We start from the raw sequence: 20,620 nt of genomic DNA on the forward strand, positions 1-20,620 counted from the left end.
ATTTTCGGTTTTGAATACGCGAACCGAACCGGGATTAAAGATTTGATGCCTGGTTTGGATATGCTTCCGTGTAAGCTGATTTAACCGGTTGACTTTGGTTTAATAGAATAGATCTTGAAGTTTTAAATGTATTAAGAAAAACAAGTTGGTATGTTCTTCAACAAGCTAATTTCGTTGTATCTAGGTTTGAAAGTGCGAAGTTTAAACCTTACTGTTCTCATCAATAAACGATTCGCACATTAGATTTTAGACAATCTGTTGTATATCAGGTTGAATTTGGACTTGAAAACTTAGCATTGTCAATTAAGATTAGAAATTTAGAGCATGCCGGCTCAATGGTGTCATGGGTTCCGGAACCAAAAAACTTTAATTTTCAAATTATTATTTTCTTTAAAAAATCTGATAGATATATTTATTTCAAAATACTAGAATTATTTTTAAAATAAACTTATACAAAAAATTATTTTCATATAAAAAAAATTAAACCCTTTTTCTTCTTCTTAATATAAAAAAAATTGGACTCTTATCTATTAAAAAATAAAAACAACGGATTGAGTCCAAAACGGTCGCACTGCTTGCCCCCTATCTAAACTGACCCTAGAATTAGCCACTGCGTTACTTAACCATGATCTCTCCTTTGTTTGGAAGGGTAAAGTAAACACATAACATTCTGATGGACACAATCTTTTTTGTACAATTTTAAATTAAATACACTCTTCTATTATAAATTAATTATGGAAATATTATACTATTATCTATGTTTTCTAACAACATAATATTTAATTTTGTGTCCAAAAAATATAAGATTCATTTTTTTTTGTCAACGAGTAGGTCTCATTTTTTAATAATTTTTTTATTAATTTTCTTTCAAATTATTTAATTTTATAAAATAGTTGACTAAAGATATTCAAATAATTTAAATATTTAAAATAATAATTTCAGTTAATATGAAATTAATTAAATTAATGGATTTTTATATTTTAATAAATAAAAACTTACATTAATAACCTATATATTTAAAAATATCATTAAATAATTTATATAAGAGTAAATACCAACACCCTCACACGGACTTTGTGGTTCAAGCTCTGGTTTATATTACAACCAAAACATTAGTGGAGAAACAACGGCTTGCCATTTCCTAATCACTACTATATAAAAGGAACTAAATTGAAAGTTCCTAAGCTATGCCACCTAGGATAAAATATTCCTACCCAATCATTTTGACATGTCAACACCTTTATTCAATATTGGGCCAAAATATGATAGTATTTGCTTGATCGTTTAATTAATTTTCTTCTTTTATGAGCCCATTTTAAATCCAATTGTAAATACTCACCTTCTTTTCCCATTTTAGTCAACTTCAACCCTTCTTTTCGACAGGTTTACGCTGTTTCGAATCTCCGGCTTAACTCCAGTCATCTCCTCCTCTACTTAAATAGATCTTCTTCAATATTAAACTACGTGATCCATCAATATTTTCTTCGACTTTTCAACCATGACAATTACCCCTTCAATTTCTCTCCTCAGTCTATATAATTTCATTATGCTTCGCAACCTATTTCATAGACCAGGAAAACTAAACCACCGCATCTATGGCGTCAAACTCCTCAAAATCAACGGGCGTGGGTCAAGCAGCTGTTTTATTCGATTTTGGGTGAGACGAAAGCAACTCTACCAATGAGCTTACTTGGGTTACAGGCTTTCCAGATCAGCTTCGTCTCATCATTTGAACAAATATTGATGGATCACGTAGTTTTACATGTCATTCTCTGCCTATTAGTGTGGCTTTAAACCTACAGGTCGAGATTATTTTAAAATTACAGGCCGTCTTTTTCAAAAAAAAAAATTTGTATTTATTTTCAAAATACCGATGTCTTTGTGTTTTTAGATTACAGATCATGTTTCCTCTGGTCATGGAAGGAGGGTGATATTTTCTCTGGTCAGGGTTGGTTCAGTACTTTAGAAGGATTTGAGGGACTAATGGGAGCAAGGAATGTACGGGCTACTCTAACTCCCTTGCATGCAGAGATGGAGGCTCTATTATGGGCTATGGAATGTATGAGAAACTTACGACAATTTCAGGTTACGTTTGCAACGGATTGTTCTCAATTGGTGAAGATGGTTTCGGAACCAGAAGAATGGCCAGCATTTGCAAGTTATTTGGAAGATATTAAGAGTCTGAAAGAGAGTTTCACAAGATCAGAGATAATTCATGTTCCAAGAACGCAAAACACAAAAGCGGATAACCTAGCACGCAGTGTCAGGACACAAACGTCTTTTGTCGTTCACATGGATCAACATCTCCCAGTGTGGTTTACATGGTCAATATGAGTCTGTAATGTTGTTGACAAAAAAAAAAAGATCATGTTTCCTCTTCTTATTAGTGCTGGTTTTGAAATTACAGGTCATGTTTGCATTTAAATTACAAATAGTGCTTGGTCTGCATATTAGTATTTGTTTTAAAATTAAACATTAGGTCGTCCGTCTTGGTTTACCAAAAAAAATTCTGTTTACCAATTATTGTACGTGTTGTTTCAAATATCTGATCATTTTTATTTTTAGATTACATGACGCGTTAGCTCTGTCTATTAGCGTATGTTTCTAAATGAAAACATTATGACGTGTGTTTTAAAATTTTAGGTATCGAGTAGAAATATCGCTCTACAGCAATGTTGACAGTTGACACAACTACTGTTGTCCTGCTTGGTGTCACGGGTAAAGAGCTGACGGGAAGACAAGCTTCCGAATTAATGGATGCCTACTTGGAGGGATCCTATTCTCCCACAGCATTCACCTCCCTAACCATTTAAACTCACTCACATTTTGTTTTATATTCCTAGGCTAATGGATACATGGGTGATGAGCATGAGGTCCCAGTCCCACAATGTATGGTGGATACAATTGGCCAGACACACAAATTCAGGATCTGACTAGCTACAACTTCATTGCAAAAGACAGACCATCAGTCACTACGCTGCAGACCTTCCGTCTTCCAAATCAGTAAATGACAATCCAATAAACGAAGGGGATGGACACAACAGCTTTGCAACTATATAAGTCGTGAGCTCCAAATGAGGTAGAAAAGAGATCTGCTGAGACAAGTACACTTACCAAAGACACTAACGAAGAGAAGGAAGCCAATTGTTTCAAGCGTATCACCTAATTGCTCCAACTCTCCACCTACACATTCCATGTCTGCCTAAGACCACCATTTCACCATCAGTTCTTTATGGCTTTTAAAGTTGTCTACTGTCCTCCGCTCTTTTCTTTAATGTTTATTTTCCCTCTTCTGTTGTGCTCCAAATCTTCCTTACACAAACATTATAGTTAAATTAAGTTGTTAAAATTAGTCTTCCAATAAATTCTTGAATGTTGTTTTATGGTCCACATAATATACAAGATACAAGAGAACTAATTGGTTAAATATAAAATCATAGTTGGTTTCTATTTTAGTTGTATTTTTGAAATCTTAATTTATATTATTAAGTATTAAATATAAATATTTAATTTCAACGGAGTTAGGCATAGACAACATAAAGACCAACATAAATATTCTAAGCAAATAGTAAAATGTAGCAAGGCAAAAGGAAAAGAAGTTGTAACTAAGTTACATTCAACATAACCAAAATTAACAAACTACAAAAAAAGTAGCACTCGCTTCAAATACCATCAGTAAAATTTTACTTCAATAAAATTAGGGTTAATTTGTGGAATAACCAAAAAAAATTAGTTTTCTAGAGAGAGAGTAGAGAGAGATAGGAAGAGAGAGGAAAAGAAGGGGAGAGTGATACAATTAGTTAGTGAAAATAGTTTTTTTTTGGTTATTGAATATAATTTCTGATAAATTATTCAAAACTTTAGAGTGAAATTAGGAAAAAGAAAAATAGAATATAAAAATATTAGAGTCTATTTGTTAAATAACAAAAAAAATGAAAATTAAATTTGTAAAAAAATGGTAGAGAGAAATAGAAAGAGAAAATACGTAGGAGAGAAGAGTCGGTTTAGATGGTTAATGATTTTATGTTTTTTTTTTATCATGCTTAATTTTTCAAAATATTACACTGTCATACAAACTCAGAAATAAACTATATTCTTTGATCTTTATTGTGTTAGTTACTACTCATTTTATGTAATGAAAATTATAAACTTATTATATAATAAAACAGAAATAAAATATAACAAAATATTTTCTATCTTTAAAGCAAAAAATAAATAGGAAATTATCTAAAGAAATATTTAATCAAAACTGATTAAAAATAATATAACTACTAAATATTTTAGAATATTAATAAGTAAAAAGCGCAGAAAAAAGTTTGTACTGCTAACTTCCTAAAATTTGAGTATATAATGCTTATTTATTACAAAAACAAAATGAGTGTTCTATTTATTGTCAATGAGAAAAAATATATATTTTAAAATTGAAAACTCTGAAGTTAAAATTAAAAACAAAATTTACCATAAAAAAATAAAATATGTATCTCCATCTTTTTACATCATAATTTATAGTTTTATGGGCTTTTGTGAAACAAATTCATATTTTCATAATATTTTTTTGTAAAATATATACAATCATATAATCCGCGCGTAGCGCGGACACGAACCTAGTATTATTAAACAAGCAAAGTATGACTTTACTACTAGTCATAGATAATTTAACTATGATTAAATCTTGAGAACATGTACCATTTTCTAATTTTTAATAGCAAAACTTGGTTTAATGCTATTTTAGTAATTCGAGTTTCAATTAATTAGAAAAACAAAATTTCGTACTCTCTGTTTCCACACGCTTCTCCCAATCTCTGTTTCTCAGACTGACTCCCAGATCCTCTGCAAAAGCCTTCTTCGATCTCTCTTCCTCCTCGTCGAGATTTCGTTTCTACACATGTAAGTTAACTTTTGGTTCCTTTCTTTCCCAAACCGATCTCAAACTAGATCAAGATCGACACAAATGTTACAGATTTGAAACAAAAATGATTTTATGATCGGTCTCTGTTTTTTTATGCAGAAGAGAGAGAGAATGACTTTATCTCCTCCTCGGCTTTCAAGAAGCGTGTATCCTCGGAAAATTCCTTCAATTGCGTTTGCTATTGGTGGCTTAACATCCTTCATCATCTTCGCTTCTCTGCTTCTCTTATCACATCCCCTTGGCTCTTCCCTTACTGGTTATCTCTACGGAACTGAGACCACTCAACATCTCGAGTTTCATCATAGTAGCAGCAGACATACTTCTGATCCAAACCCATCTCCTGATTCCACAGTTAACTCACCTCCGTTGCTGACACAACATAGAGAGGAGAGTACGGAGGCGCTTCCTACAAATCATGTTTCCGTTGAAAAAGAAGATCCAGTAGAAACAGGTGTTGTTGTTGTCTTGTACTAACTTTTTATTTATGTAACATTTTTTTTGGTTTATGATTAGCTTCAGTTTCTAAGTTAGTTACCGTTTTTTTTTTTTTGCAGAATGTGATCTGTTTCGTGGTAACTGGTTCTATGATCCGAAGGGACCTTTGTACACGAACAACTCTTGTCCTCTTCTGACGCAGATGCAGAACTGTCAGGGCAATGGGAGACCTGACAAGAGCTATGAGAATTGGAGATGGAAACCGTCTCAGTGTGATCTTCCACGGTTCGATGCCAAGAAGTTTCTAGAGCTAATGAGAGGCAAAACACTAGCTTTTATAGGTGATTCCGTTGCTCGTAATCAGATGGAGTCTATGATGTGCCTTCTTTGGCAGGTAACTAGTGTCCCTTTGTCTCTCTTCTTGTTTTGTGTTTGTGAATTAACCTTTTTTTGTTTTAAAGGTAGAAACTCCGGTTAACCGCGGGAACCGGAAGATGCAGAGATGGTATTTCAGGTCATCATCAGTGATGATAGCTCGGATGTGGTCATCTTGGCTCGTCCACCAGTTCAACGAACCGTTTAGTTTTGCTCCACAAGGTGTGACTAAACTCAAGCTCGACCAACCTGATGAGCGTATAATGGAAGCTCTTCCGAAATTCGACGTTGTTGTGCTTTCATCAGGCCACTGGTTCGCTAAACAGTCTGTCTACATTTTAAACGACGAGATTGTTGGAGGCCAGTTATGGTGGCCGGACAAAACTAAGCATGCAAAGGTCAGCAACGTGGAAGCATTTGGGATCTCTGTAGAGACAATCTTGAAGGCAGTAGCTAAACACCCAAGCTACAAGGGTCTGACCATCTTGCGGACTTGGTCGCCTGATCATTACGAAGGCGGTGCTTGGAACACAGGCGGGTCGTGCACGGGTAAAGAAGAGCCTCTCTCTCCTGGGAAGTTGGTTAAAAACGGGTTCACGGAGGTAATGTATGAGCAGCAAGCGAAGGGGTTTCAACGAGCTGTGGAGGATGATAAGGTCGGGAATAGATCGAAGAAGATGAAGCTGATGGATATCACTGAGGCTTTCGGGTATCGCCACGATGGTCATCCTGGTCCGTATAGAAGTCCTGACCCCAAGAAGATCACGAAACGTGGACCGGATGGTCAGCCACCGCCACAAGACTGCTTGCACTGGTGCATGCCCGGGCCGGTGGATACGTGGAATGAGATGGTGCTGGAGATTATAAGGAGAGATATGGAGGGTGGAGGAAGTAGACCATAATCTTGATCTAGGAGCAAAAGAGATCAATATACACTTAGAAGAGAGAAATCTTTATTCATACCACGGATTAACTGATTTAAGGACTTTTAATTATTACAATATGATTATTAGTTACTTGTAAACCCAGTACACTCACTTGTACTTCTGCTTTTTTACGTACAATGTAATTTTTGATTCAAAGAGAAACAAAACAGTTGGTGAAACAGTATTATTCATGTTCATGTAACAATGTTGTTGAATATGTTCTTACAGCAGCTATTCTATGCGTCCACTGCCAAGCCTTCTAGAAGAACATCTAGTCGCAAATGTTGATGATCTTGAAGGATTTGATGTGACTGTTCTACAATAAGGAGAGAGGGCTCTCTGTTTAGATTTGCAGTCTAAATGATTTTATTTAACTTTTATGGAGTTTGAGACGCAACAGTGATACATCTCTTTTGTTGTTTTGGTTGTCTATGACGAAATGTTAAGAGACAAGTGTGAAGGGATGTCATGTTCGTACATTAGAAACTAAAATTTTCAGAAATAGAAACACCATACATATGACATAATCAAACTGAGTTATAAGTAACAAGACGGTTTATATCAGTTTCATAAAACATTATCAGACACGAACTAATCTGAAGGCTTCTTGCAAGAAAGCTAAGCTGATTTGCTTTTGGGAACAAGAAGAGGAGAGCTAATGTTATCCCCATGTGCAGTTCCTGCAATGGTTCTCATAGCAGATACAATGCTAGTGCAATTCTAATCAGGCATCTTCTTTGCTGCAATTTCACGCAGTTGGTCAACTGTTAGGTCTGCAGGGTCGGCTAGTTCGGTTCGGATAAAATTTCGCCAAATTGAACAGTAATTTTTTTTTGTTTAAGTTCGGTTCTTAGATAGTTCGGTTTCAAAAAATTTACCGAAGTTTTCGGTTTTGCGGTTAATTCGATTAAATTTTTGGTTTAAATTGAATAATATTTGGAAAATTTTGGTTAATTTTGGTAATTTCGATTCGGATTTTGGTTAGTTCGGTTAGTTCGGTTTGCATTTTGATTTGTTCGGTTAGTTATGTTTGGAATTTTGGTCAAAATTGGTACTGTTTGAGTTATTTTTAGAAAACTGAACTAACCGATTATCGAACCGAACTGAAAACCAATTTTTTTGTTACCAAACCGAACTTCCGAACTAACCTAGCCGAAAACCACACTTTTCGGTTCGGCAAGTTTGGTTCGGTTAAAATCTTTAGTCCCATTAGAGGTCAAGTGTCAGTAGTATCTAGAGTCTCATTAGAGGTCACTGTATTCCTTTTGTTCAGTGAAGATGACTTAATTAAAAAAGCAACTTGTAAAATATATTTATTTTAGGAAGATCCATTTTGAAATATTTTATGAAATTTTTTTTTTGGTATAACTGCTGTAATATATATATGATTAACTTTGAGAGTACAGATAGTCATGATGTAACAACTGATCAATACATCTTGGAACATAGAAATGAAAAACAAAGGAATCTTTATCAATTTTTTGAAAAGTAAAAGTTAAAATATGTGTATTCATGAATGACTGAGTTACATATGTCATCCAACGTTTAATATCTAGTTTTTTTTGGTCAACCGTTCAAAATCTACTTTTTGGGTTAAACCGTTCAAAATCTAGTTAAATACTAGTATTTTATCAATTTCCATTTAAGCCAAAAAAGTAAAATTATAATAAATTAAGAAGCCCGACGTTTTGGTACACAAACAAAGTAAATTTAAAATTAACTAGATTTGAAATGCGGATTTGTTTTCGAAATTAAATATATATTTTTTAAATGAACCAGAACTGAATTTGCCTCAATTTATTTTTTGTAAATTAGCCAATTTCCAATAAAACACCAAACGTTGTAAATACTTGAACTGTTCCTAAATTTCTAGAATCAAAACACCAAAAACTAAAATGCTCGAACCAAAACCAAAGGACTAATAGTGCATCCAAATTATTTAAATTCTTTTAGTGGGTTGTTTATGTGGTATATAGACAAATTAAAATATAACTAGAGTTTTTCCCGGGCTACGTCCGGGTTTGAACAAATATCTTTATAGTTGATAATAATACATAAATATTATGATCATAATATAAAATTATAAACCATGATTTAAAATCAAAGTTTATTGAAAAAATCTGAAATATACGTATGGAATAGTGAGAAAAACTGAAATGAATAAAACTTAATTAAACTTAAGTTATGGTCAAATTACTTTTTTATCGTTTTTTTTATCAAAACCTTTTTATCTTATATATTTGGTTTCTCGTAAAAATAAATTGTTAATTAAAATTGATTCATATTTTGGTTTTATAATCAAATGGTGTCATTTTACTAACAATTAAGTACTTATAAAATGATATTAGAGAATAGGTTCTTAGAATCTATGTGTTGATGTTTACAATTATTATGAGAGAGTTCAAAACGTCCCATCTTTTGCGTTACTTCCTGAGAAGGGATGCATCTCTAAAATCCACACTTAAAGAGAAGACAATATTATTTAATTTCTGGGTTATAATACTAATTTTTATTACATGTCTAAAAGTTAGATATGATGTGATAATATGTCTTTCTCATATATGAAAATTAGATGGGGTTTTTCTACAAATATTGACTGATTAAATTTTAAAATATATAGTACTAACTTAAAATGTATTAGTTGGTACAATATCAACTCTTTTTCTCAGTTTCTTCATTCCTTTGTTAAATCAAATTTAAGAAATTTAGTAAAGCAACACAACAAACCTGAATATACTGTTGCATACTAAAACCTTCTCCGTGAATGAAGCGTTTTGTTACTGATCTCATGTATATCGTGGCTTTTTGGGACATAGATAGTAAATATGAGAAACTATAAAATGATAGAGAGTTGCACGAATCAGATTCATCAACGTTCAATCATATATAGATTCAGATGGATCACTTTAACTAAACATAAAAGAACTATAACCCTTAAAACAATCCAAAATACTTGCTTTGGTTTTAGTGATGTTCACTATCTATTGTATAGAAGAACTCTATATCACATGACTAAGCATTTCCTCGACTCCAGTTACTCCTTGCTTTTTGTGGTTTAAGAATTCACGAAAATTGAGAGAAAGAACATATACCGAAACTGCATGACCAACCAAAAGCAACATAACTTATTAAATGAAGAATATAATTATGATCAGTCTAAAGAGAATTACTTTTAACAAATTATGAGTACTTACACTTGTCACACAGAAGCTCTGGAAACAACATCTGCTTGTAAATTCTCCTACAGAGCGTGTTGTGGAAGGCAATCCCTCTATTTCCTTGTCAAAAGCATCCCTGAATACATTGAAGACACATAAGCAGTTAAGTTATACTCAATATATGACCAAATAACAACATTCACATACTGACTAAACACAACTTTCTATTTTGGTTTAAGAGCTGCAACTGCACCACTTGGCAATGAATAAGAGCCACCAACATGGACTTGGGGATACCAGTAGGTGGTTTAACTCTTTTAACATTGTAATTAGAGTTACCATTTGTGGGGCAATGATGAATACAATGTCCTGATACAGTGAATAAAAATTATCTTAGTACCCTTTATCTATTTACTAAAGTGTAAGAAAATTAAAGTAACTCTAAACAAAGCTGACATACCAGCGACATTACAACGATGGCAAATATACCCCGGAGGTGGAGTTTTACTTTCCATTCCAGTCAAGTAAACAAACGAATCTCAGTATCTTAAAACTTGATGCAAATAAAACAAAACAAAAGCTAATGAAAACATTGTAGAATATAATAATAAAGAATACGGAGATTACCAAAACCACATTCGTACCCTATATGTAACCTCTCCCTGCCCCAAAATTATCTTGACATTGCCTATTAAATCTAATAAGAATAAAAGGGTTGATAAATGTCTAAAAACATCAACATTTTCACGTCCACCATTTGTCAAAGATGGCTTACCTCTGCCAGTCAAGTGCCGGGGTGTCAATCGAGGCCTGAAGTTAGCTTTCTTCATATACTTTCTCTTCTGCTGGTGCAAGAACATGACATGGATTATTATGCTGTGCACCTTGGACAGCAGGGATGAAGTAAAAATCATTCCCGAACTCATATTCAATCTAGAATGTGAAAATGGGTGAAAATTAGTAATTTTCTAGCTATAAAATGGGTCAAAATGGGTGCACTCAACGCCAATATAAATGTTCACTGTAATCAACTTACATATTTTGCTGCAGGCGGCAGATCAACATGAGAATTGATGGTTTCAGCTTGAACATGTTCCACTTTATTCTCGACTCTAGGCCTGCAACGTTCAGATAATTGCATTATTTAACATGAAAATCCAGGTGTTTCTTCTAACCAATAGCCACACTTTAAACTTATGTTTAGTTAAACATATTTTTGTTGAGCTTACAATAAAATAGCTAAATAAGAGAACAAAGCAGATGGAATCAAAAGATCTGTGAGAACGTACTCTTGTGCAGTGATAAGTCTGACGCGAGGCCGTCCTGGGACTTGATGAATTAGAACAGAAGTGTTCTTTGGTATTAACATCGATTCATCCAAGTACTCTGAAAATTCAAAACAAAGAAAATATAAAGGCCAGGAGTGTAAACACGTTGGCACAACACAATAAGCACTCAAACTTCTTTGTTGATGAGGAGTAGCTCTAACCCAATAAAGCTCCCACCATTTGCAATGTATCTAGCCTCCCAGAAACGGTTCAACCGAAATTGTAGCTCAGATTCTGCTGGTCCTTGAAATAAACGGCGGCGGGAGACTTTCCGGTGGATTTAAAGGCCATAGCTGTTCTTTTCAGTGGATGTTTTGGATTTCGGGTGGTTTTAGGTTTAGACGAATCGATTTATGGGAATATCAAAGTGAGGTGAAACGTTATCAAGGAGGGATTAAAGAGCTCAGATTGATCAGGTGGTGGTGGTGGTAACGACGATTACAGAACTGAGATGTAGAAGACGAAGTGGAAAAGACAGATTCAATCGATGCATTTGAGATTGGGTTTTCGTAATTGGGCTTGACTTGGTCCATGATAAATATTTAGGAGACAAAACAAAAAGCTCAGATTCTCTTTTCATACGACAAACTATGGTGACGTGGCAGCATAGTCTTCTATCATTGGTTGATTTAATTGGCTGACGTGGATAGGTTCAATAGAGCTCATATATCCCTTTTAATATTGTATAGATTAGTGTTTTACATATGTGGATCAAATCTGTAAACCCAGTGGCTGTATATTAGAGTATGTACCAAATGATATGTTTTCATAAAAATCGGATTAATGTTTATTAACTAAATCTAATGAAAATTATGTAAGGTTTGCATTTTATTTCGAAATAAATAAAGTTCTATATTTGGAAGTATTTTTGATATCTCCTTTTTGGCCATCTACAATATCTTAACAAAGTGAAAATAATCATAAATTGGAGATAAAAGTCTGGCTTGATAACTGAAATTTAAATTGTTTTTTTGTTTTGTTAGAATTTTGTTAGGATGATTATTCAAAATATGGTTAGTATAAAAGTAAATTATATATAAACCAATAACAAAACAGCTTTTATTTAAGGTATTAGGTGAAAAAACATAATATCACTAACAAATATTGTAAAACCTTACTATTAGTAGTTGTTGTCTAAGATATTATATTTTATTACTATTTATTAATTATTGAAATTTAATAGAGGGTTTAGAGATATGATTTGGTTTATAGTTTATATTTGAACATAAAAATGATTCTTCACATTGTAGTATAGTATTTGTTACAATATACTAACAATTATCGTTATTTTAAATATTTATATCGAAATGCTCAAAATAACATTTTCATTAAAAACGAAGGTCAATTGGTATAGAATTTTCATATTGTAGTTTATTTTTTACATAATAAAGGTTAACAATTTTATCTTTGTTTGTTTAGCCGTAGTCTGTAGTCTGGTGCAATAATTAAGTGGTCATATATACTTTTATTTAAGGTAAACTAGGATCGGTCCGCCCTACGGGCGGGATATTAGTTAATTTGATATTCACTAAATGCTCGAATTGAAATTTGTTTTAAGATTCAAGAATTATGTTATCTGTTATGTGTTACTTATTAGTATGCGGTAGTATAGTTGTTTTTCGATTATTCTTGCTTTGGTATTGTATCAAATTAACTAATTGTCCAACTCATAATTATAGATGTACAAATGTGGATTTGTAATAAAGTTTGATGACAATACTGTTTTTTTTTAGTTCTTATTCATAGTGGAGTGTGCATGTGTCAGAAAGAGGCATATAACAACTTTTATGTTTTTGTGTATGGATTTTAAATATATATTATTTTGTATAATGCATACTTGCTCTACAACATTTGCTTGTAGACTAAAAAAATTGTTTTCTATATTTTTAAAAGAGAAAATATTTAGTCTAGAATATAACATGGACATATGTATTGACTATATATAGAAGTTGGGTGTTATTTTAAAATGACATATGTATAGAGATTTTTCAACAATTACTTCACTGGCACAAAACATTTATAACTGTAAATACCTTCTTTTAAAAGCAAAACTAATAAAAGCGTCTACAACAAATGTATTTTGATATATATTATATGCATCAAGTTATAAAAGTTCGAAACATTGCAAAAATGTTTGGAGCAAAGTTTTTAACTTCACGATCTTCATCTTGACGTCAGTTCAGTGTCGGCCCTGGCCACAAGCAGAAGAAGCATGGGCTTCCAGCTGACACGATAATAAGTATTTTCGCAGCCACATATTTATAAAATGTGCCTTTAGCCTAGTGGTTCTAAGAGAAATTATCAGTGCTAGAGGTGCTGGGTTCAGTTACCCTTAATTGCATTCATTTATTTTGGCCCTAAATATAAAATGGGACACGTGTCACTCCCATAACACACGAATTGATGACGTGGCTTCACGGGAGAAAGGCGAACATTTCTTTATATATATAGATAAGATCCTAGAATTTTGGTAGACAATAATAATTTCCATATATTTTTAATTAATATTAAAAAGCAATGGCATTACTGTAAATATTTTTAAAAATTAAGGGTTATTTAGGGTTAATCATGGTCTAATAGCATTGACAACTGTCACAAAAGAGCATAAAAATTTTCTAGCTGAGATTTGGATTAGTCAACATGTTTTGGTTATAGTCAATGTGGTTTTCTTTTGGTCAATAGTCAATAGTCCATAGTCAATAGTCAATGTAGTTAGATTAGGAAAAAAAAACAAGTAGATATAGGATGAAAATCTGAAAATAAAGTCCAAGTGCATATCTATACTATACTAAAAGGGGGATATAAGCCGTGGAGAGGGTGTCCACATAGGATAGAAAAATCAACCAATCAGAGAACCCGAAATTGCCATGTCATCTCATTTACTTTTCGTAAAAAATAAAAAAAACAATGCGAAGGTGAGAATCGAACCCGGGTTAGTATGATATATATATAGGACAGTTACCACTAAGCCATTGAAACATTCTTGGACACATATACAAGAACCACTAAGTATATAATCACAAACTCTTATGTACATTTACAATAATATAAATTCAACTTTCAAGACTCCGATACTTTGTTTTGTAAAAAAAAAATAAGTAAGTGACTAAGCTAATATATTCTTAGAAAGTGTGAGAACGTTGACAAATATGAAAAAGCATAGATTTTTGTTTTCGTGACAAAGTTAAGAATTTTGTAAAAATAAGTTTAACATATAAATTTTCGTGACAAATATGAAAAAGCATAGGAAACAATTAAAATATACTTCTCTAATGTCTTAATAAAATATTATTTAAGGGTGTAATAATTAAATATATTAATTCAATAAATTTTGTAATTTATAGACAAAACAATAACACAACAAATTTTGAAACATTTATTTAACCTATCGATTTTTTTCATGAGAATCCAACTAAACAAGATAAAAAAAATAATTAGATTTACAAATATTTAATTACCATTTTATTCAATTTTGATTAATTTCAAATTGTCATAATGTATCTTTTTGAAGTTACAAATATGAAAAAGCATAGATTTTTGTACAATTTGACAAAACAACTCAAAACATATTTTTCTAATGTCTTAATAAAATATTATTTAAGGATGCAATAATTAAATATATTAATTCAATAAATTTTATAATTTATAGACAAAAAAATACCACAAATTTTTTTAAAACATTTGTTTAACCAATCGATTTTTTTTTTCATGAGAATCCAACTAAACAATTAGATTTACAAATATTTAATTACCATTTTATTCAATTTTGATTCATTTCAAATTGTAATAATGTATCTTTTTGAAGTTACAAAAAAATAATGTTCTTTCTTTATTAAACTAACATTATATATAGATTCTATATACACAAAATAAATATAATATAACAACATAAGCTTGCTTTCCCAGATTCATATGAAAACATTTTAAGTTATCCACCAAAGCAAATTAATTAAATCAATGAAATTGTTAAAATACAGCAAATTAATATATAATTTTATTTTAAATTAAATTATTTAAAAAGTGTATTTTCGTTCAAACAAAATAATAAATAAGTAAAACTGATTTGATGGTAATTTTTATGATATATATATATATCAATTCTGTGAAAGAAATAAAAGTTTAATATGAAAAAAAATCTTAAATACAAAAACCTCTAAAAAGTAACAAAAAAACTAATAAATTAAACTATGATATCACTTAAAAGCTTCTTAGACCATATTAATAAAATATTTAAGTGATAATAAGACAAATTTGATTTTTTTTCCAGCAAAAGTTTATTATTAATTAGCATCAGTTATTTCAAGATGTTTAAGAAATGGTGGACAAAAAAATAGGATGTACATTAATGATATATGAACTATGAATAGTACTTTGTGAAGCAGACTTAGATAACATATCTGCATATCCATTTCCAGTCCTTTTTGATGCCTAAATTCAATTTCTTCAGAGTAGTTATTCCACAAGTAGATCATATGAGATATTGTTTTGATATGTAGATTTGTTTTTTCAATGTTAAGAAGATTGATAACTGTAAAAATGTCTCCTTCGAATATGATATGTCTATAACCGAGTCCCCAACATGAAACAAGTTTGTTTAAAAAGTAAATAATTTTATTTTTCTGATATTATATAATCAATATATATTATTTACTGATAATAAAAATATAGTTATTCTTCTATCACAAATATCTATGCAAATATGTGAATCAAGTACAACAATCAAACAACATAATGATTTTCATAAAGAAAATTTAAAAAGTATATTTATGTTATGTAGTCATATTTTATATTCTTTAAATAATGTAATACAATATTATACATTATTTTTTTAGAATTGAGAAATACATATATCAGTTAGACAAATTAAGCGATAATTAAACAAATTTGATTTTTATTTTGTGAGCAAAAAGTTTATTATTAATTAGCATTACTTATTTCAAGATGTTTAAGAAATGATGGACAAAAAAATAGGATGGACGTAAATGATATATGAACTATAAATAGTTTTTTTTAAAGCTGACTTAGATAACACATATGCACATCCATTTCCAGTCTTTTTTGATGCATAAATTCAATTTCTTCAGAGCAGTTATTCCACAAAGAGATCGTATGAGATATTGTTTTGATATTCAGATTTGTTTCTTAATTGTTAAGAAGATTGATAAGTGTAAAAATGTTTCATTCGAATATGATATGTCTATAACCGAGTCCCCAACATGAGACAAGTTTGTTAAAAAGTAAATAATTTCATTTTTCTTATATTATATAATAAATATATATTATTTACTGATAATAAAAATATAGTTATTCATCTATCACAAATATCTATGCAAATATGTGAATTAAGTACAACAATCAAACAACGTAATGATTTTCACAAAGAAAAAATAAAAAATATATTTATGTTATGTAGTCTTATTTTATATTATTTAAATAATATAATACAATATTATACATTATTTTTTAGAATTGTGAAATACATATAATATCTTATCCGCGCGTAGCGCGGTTAAAAAATCTAGTAATTATAAAATTGTCCCCTGTCCATTTTAATAAATTAATTCAGCTTTAGCTGTATCCCAAATTCCAAGAATGGTAGGAGTGGATGGTAATATTTTGAAAATTTTCTAGAGTAAATCCATTATTACCAATTTATACATTTTTTTATTTCTGGTATTTCCCTTTCCTTTTTTTCCCAACTTTAAATTTATAAATTCAAAATACAATGTACTAAAACTCCTTTGAATTATTTATTTCACATTTTACATATATATCTTTCCATTATCTTCTGAAAACCTTCATTTATCAACATCTCTAAATAAATCTCTCCCAAACTTAACCCACCAGTAGAAAAGAAAAAAGACGAAGACAAAAAAAATCCCATTTTATTTTGCTGGTAATTATGAATGTTTTCATCTGAAATTAAGATTCCGCCATGAACAAACTTTGATCTTTCTCTTGACTAAGTTTTACTTAATTTCACTTGACTTCATTTTTTTTTTTTTTTTACTCTTTTGAATCTTACGACCTCTCTGGATCTCTCCCCTCTTTGTATCTCTTGTCTGTACTTTTAAATTCAGAAGCTTGAATCTGTCGTGATCAGCAAGATTCGAGTGTTTTCCTTACTTGTCGGTTTCTCTCCTTACAGAATCTAATGGATGAGAGAGAAGGAACCAGCAGCAACAGCAACAACAACATAACCAGTTTTGGTCTGAAACAACATGTAGCTCCTCCTCCTCCTCCTAATAGTGGGGTCTACCAGATGGGCCCACCACGGTCCGAGAACCCTAACCCTTTTCCGGCAGGACTACCCAACACCAACGCCGCATCCGCATCTGCCTCCGCCGTGGCTGCTACAGCTCCTGAGAACGCTGCTTCTCCTTTCAGCTTAACAATGCCGGTGGGGAATTCTTCTTCTGAGTTGAAGATGAAGAAGAGAGGGAGACCGAGAAAGTATAACCCCGACGGCCCACTAGCCGTGACTCTTTCTCCGATGCCGATCTCCTCCTCTGTCCCGTTGACGACCGGGTTTGCTCCTCCGCAACGAGGAGGACGAGGGCAGGGAAGAGGAAGGGAACGCGGTCAAGCACGTGTAGACCCGCCCAGCAACAACAACAGGCTCACGAATCCTCAGATGTTCGGGTTCAACAACAGTTCTCCTGGTAATGTCTATTATCTCACAATTGTTGGGTTATAAGAATCTTTGTACGTCTCTGTCAGAATCAATACGTGGCTGCTTCTAATGTATCTTAATGCCGTATCGGATCTCTTTGTCTTTTGGGTTGACTTACGAAAAAAAGTTTGAATACGGACAAAAGGTTTTTTTTGAATAAAGCTCGTGAAGTTTTACTGTCCGGTAAACTAGTAACATTCTTTGATGAGTCAGTGGCATAAGCACTGTGACTAAATCTAGTTGCTGCATAAAGGTTTTGACGTGGGACTGTTTGCTGTTTTGGTTCTAGCAACTTGTCAGATTTCAATTTTTATACCTTAATTGTTATTCCTGTTTACTTAACAGTTGTAGGAACTTCAGAAGTTGTCTGTGCAAGTTTTACGCCTCATGTGCTCACAGTAAACGTGGGCGAGGTATGTCTCTGTACTTGTGATTTGCTGAATATTTATAAGCATCAAGTCGGTTTAGTGACCTTAATATTGACAGATTATCTCTATGAGATGATTTACTTTGATACCATATAGGGTTTATAGAACTGGATACTTCATTAGAGTAGTGATTGCACAATATATACATGGATAACAACTAAGACCCTTAGTTACATATTTTGGATATGTTATCCTTTAATGAGTCTCCGAGATTTGTAACTCTTTTTGGATCACTGATTCATAACAGGATGTGACGATGAAGATAATGACATTCTCTCAACAAGGCTCTCGTGCTATCTGCATTCTTTCAGGAAACGGTGCCGTTTCCAGTGTTACACTTCGTCAATCTTTTACATCTGCTGGTACTCTCACTTATGAGGTCTGCTCTCTACCTCTCTCTTGGATTCCTTTAAAGCTTTTTCTTTTCCCTAAACTTAGTTAACAATTTTGTGGTGAGGTCAGGGTCATTTTGAGATTCTTTCTTTGACGGGTTCGTTTATAACAAGCGAGACTGGAGGAATCCGAAGCAGAGCTGGAGGGATGAGTGTGTCTCTTTCAGGACCAGATGGTCATGTCTTTGGTGGTGGACTCTCCGGTCTCTTATTAGCCGCTGGTCCTGTTCAGGTAACTAACTTATACAACATGAGGTGTTGATCTCTCTGATGGACTCAGGTTTTTTGTCTTGTTTTGATGCATTGTTATTTATATTTTTTTTCAGGTGACGGTAGGGACTTTTGAGGCAGGTAAGGAGGAACCTCAGCATCAGCAGATGCAGAATCTAAGAAGGGAGAGACTCGGGATCCCCATGACAACACAAGATTCTAACATCTCATTCGGTGGTGGCTCAGCGGAAGATCCAAAGGCTAGATATGGGCTCAACAAGCCTGTTGTTATTCAGGCACCACCCGTGTCCGCACCACCTGTGTCCCTTCCCCATGAGCCAAACACTAACGCGGCCCAAGGTTACTACACAAACAACACTGCTAACCAAATCAGAGATCTCTTCACTTCTCTCCCAGGAGAGGATGATGAGGATTTTGAAGGTGAAGATGATGATGAAGAATTTGGAAGCGACAGCGAATCTGACACCGAGGTTCCAAACTGATGATTGAGTGAGTTAATATGACATTGATCGTTCTTGATCTTGACCTCTCACTTATTAGAGGGTGTAATCTTTAGGTTGTAGAATTTCAAAACTTAAATGTTTGTGCAAACTCTCTCATTCTTCATTTCAAAGTCAAGCGACTTTTCTTGGTTCGTCTTTGAGTATCTAGGCCTGGGCAAAAAAAAAAAGGAACCTAAGATTTGAACCGGAATCAAATCGAAATATCCCGAAGTCAGAACAGGACCGAAACCTTCAAATACCCGAATGGTTTATGTATTTCCATTTTTGAAATAACAGTAACTGAATCAAAAATTGAACCGCGTACGAGCGGGTATCCATATATTTTTTTTGACATCAAATATAGTAGGGTATATATATATTAACATAACTAAATATATACACATATATGATTGGAAACTCTACTAACAAAGTAACAAGTATCTTAAGTATTTGAAAAAACAAATTATTAAATAAGTATCTGAATTATCCAAAAGTATTTGGAATTATTCACGTATTTTAATTTGAAATATCTAAAATAATCCAAATTAATGGATATTTTTATCCAAATTATCTTAACTGTTCGATAATTTACCCAAAATACTCGATAATTAATCCAAACTACCCGAATTGTACCATAAATACCGAAGAAGGACCAAATGGCATGATTGATGACTTTTATAGTGTTTACCACTCGATAATTGTATAAAAAAAAAGAAGCCGAAAGAATCGGAACGGAAACCAAATGAGAACCGAATTTTTTCCGAATATTTTTTGGCTCCTAAATTTACTATTTGGACCAAAACGAACCCGTACCAAAAATAGGTCACATAGTAAATGGATACCTAAAGCAAACCGAACCAATATCCAAACTGAACCGAACTGATACTCGAAATGCCCCTAAGAGTATCTATCTGCAACATAGCTGTCAGATTTATACCAATGTGTTTTCTCATCGAGTTGACATATCTACTATGGTGAGTATCTATGCTACTTTTTAAAGTGTTCACAAAAGATAATAACTAAGCTAAACCAGCTAAAAGATCCACTCTAACAATTAGACATAGTTACTACAGCTAGTACACGGAAATACACATGATGATATTAGTAAGTATAACATATAAACAACTAAAGTCGGGGATAAGTTCTCTTATATTGGTAAGAAGTGAAATGAAGCCTTGGACATTAGAGAGCATATTCAATGATCCAACACCGGAGATTAAAACCGTAGCTTTAATCATTATGATTTTTTGCTTTACAAATGGAGGTGGTCCACTACCAATTTC

General features: G+C 32.5%; 2 protein-coding genes across 2 annotated transcripts; both read left to right on the top strand.

Annotated features, from left to right (window-relative positions):
* The first annotated feature begins 4,726 nt into the window (after positions 1-4,726).
* Positions 4,727-6,879, top strand: LOC106411948 (protein YLS7). The gene is made up of 4 exons (XM_013852816.3): positions 4,727-4,887; positions 5,009-5,360; positions 5,464-5,738; positions 5,806-6,879. The coding sequence occupies exons 2-4, from the start codon at positions 5,021-5,023 to the stop codon at positions 6,619-6,621; spliced, it is 1,431 nt and encodes a 476-aa protein (XP_013708270.3). The 5' UTR covers positions 4,727-4,887; positions 5,009-5,020; the 3' UTR covers positions 6,622-6,879.
* A 9,878-nt stretch (positions 6,880-16,757) lies between these two features.
* Positions 16,758-19,493, top strand: LOC106414091 (AT-hook motif nuclear-localized protein 4). The gene is made up of 5 exons (XM_048754345.1): positions 16,758-17,793; positions 18,150-18,217; positions 18,480-18,611; positions 18,695-18,856; positions 18,951-19,493. The coding sequence occupies exons 1-5, from the start codon at positions 17,286-17,288 to the stop codon at positions 19,335-19,337; spliced, it is 1,257 nt and encodes a 418-aa protein (XP_048610302.1). The 5' UTR covers positions 16,758-17,285; the 3' UTR covers positions 19,338-19,493.
* The last annotated feature ends 1,127 nt before the right edge of the window (positions 19,494-20,620 follow it).

Source organism: Brassica napus, chromosome A2 (assembly GCF_020379485.1).
Source record: "Brassica napus cultivar Da-Ae chromosome A2, Da-Ae, whole genome shotgun sequence".
NCBI classification, from domain to species: Eukaryota; Viridiplantae; Streptophyta; class Magnoliopsida; order Brassicales; family Brassicaceae; genus Brassica; species Brassica napus.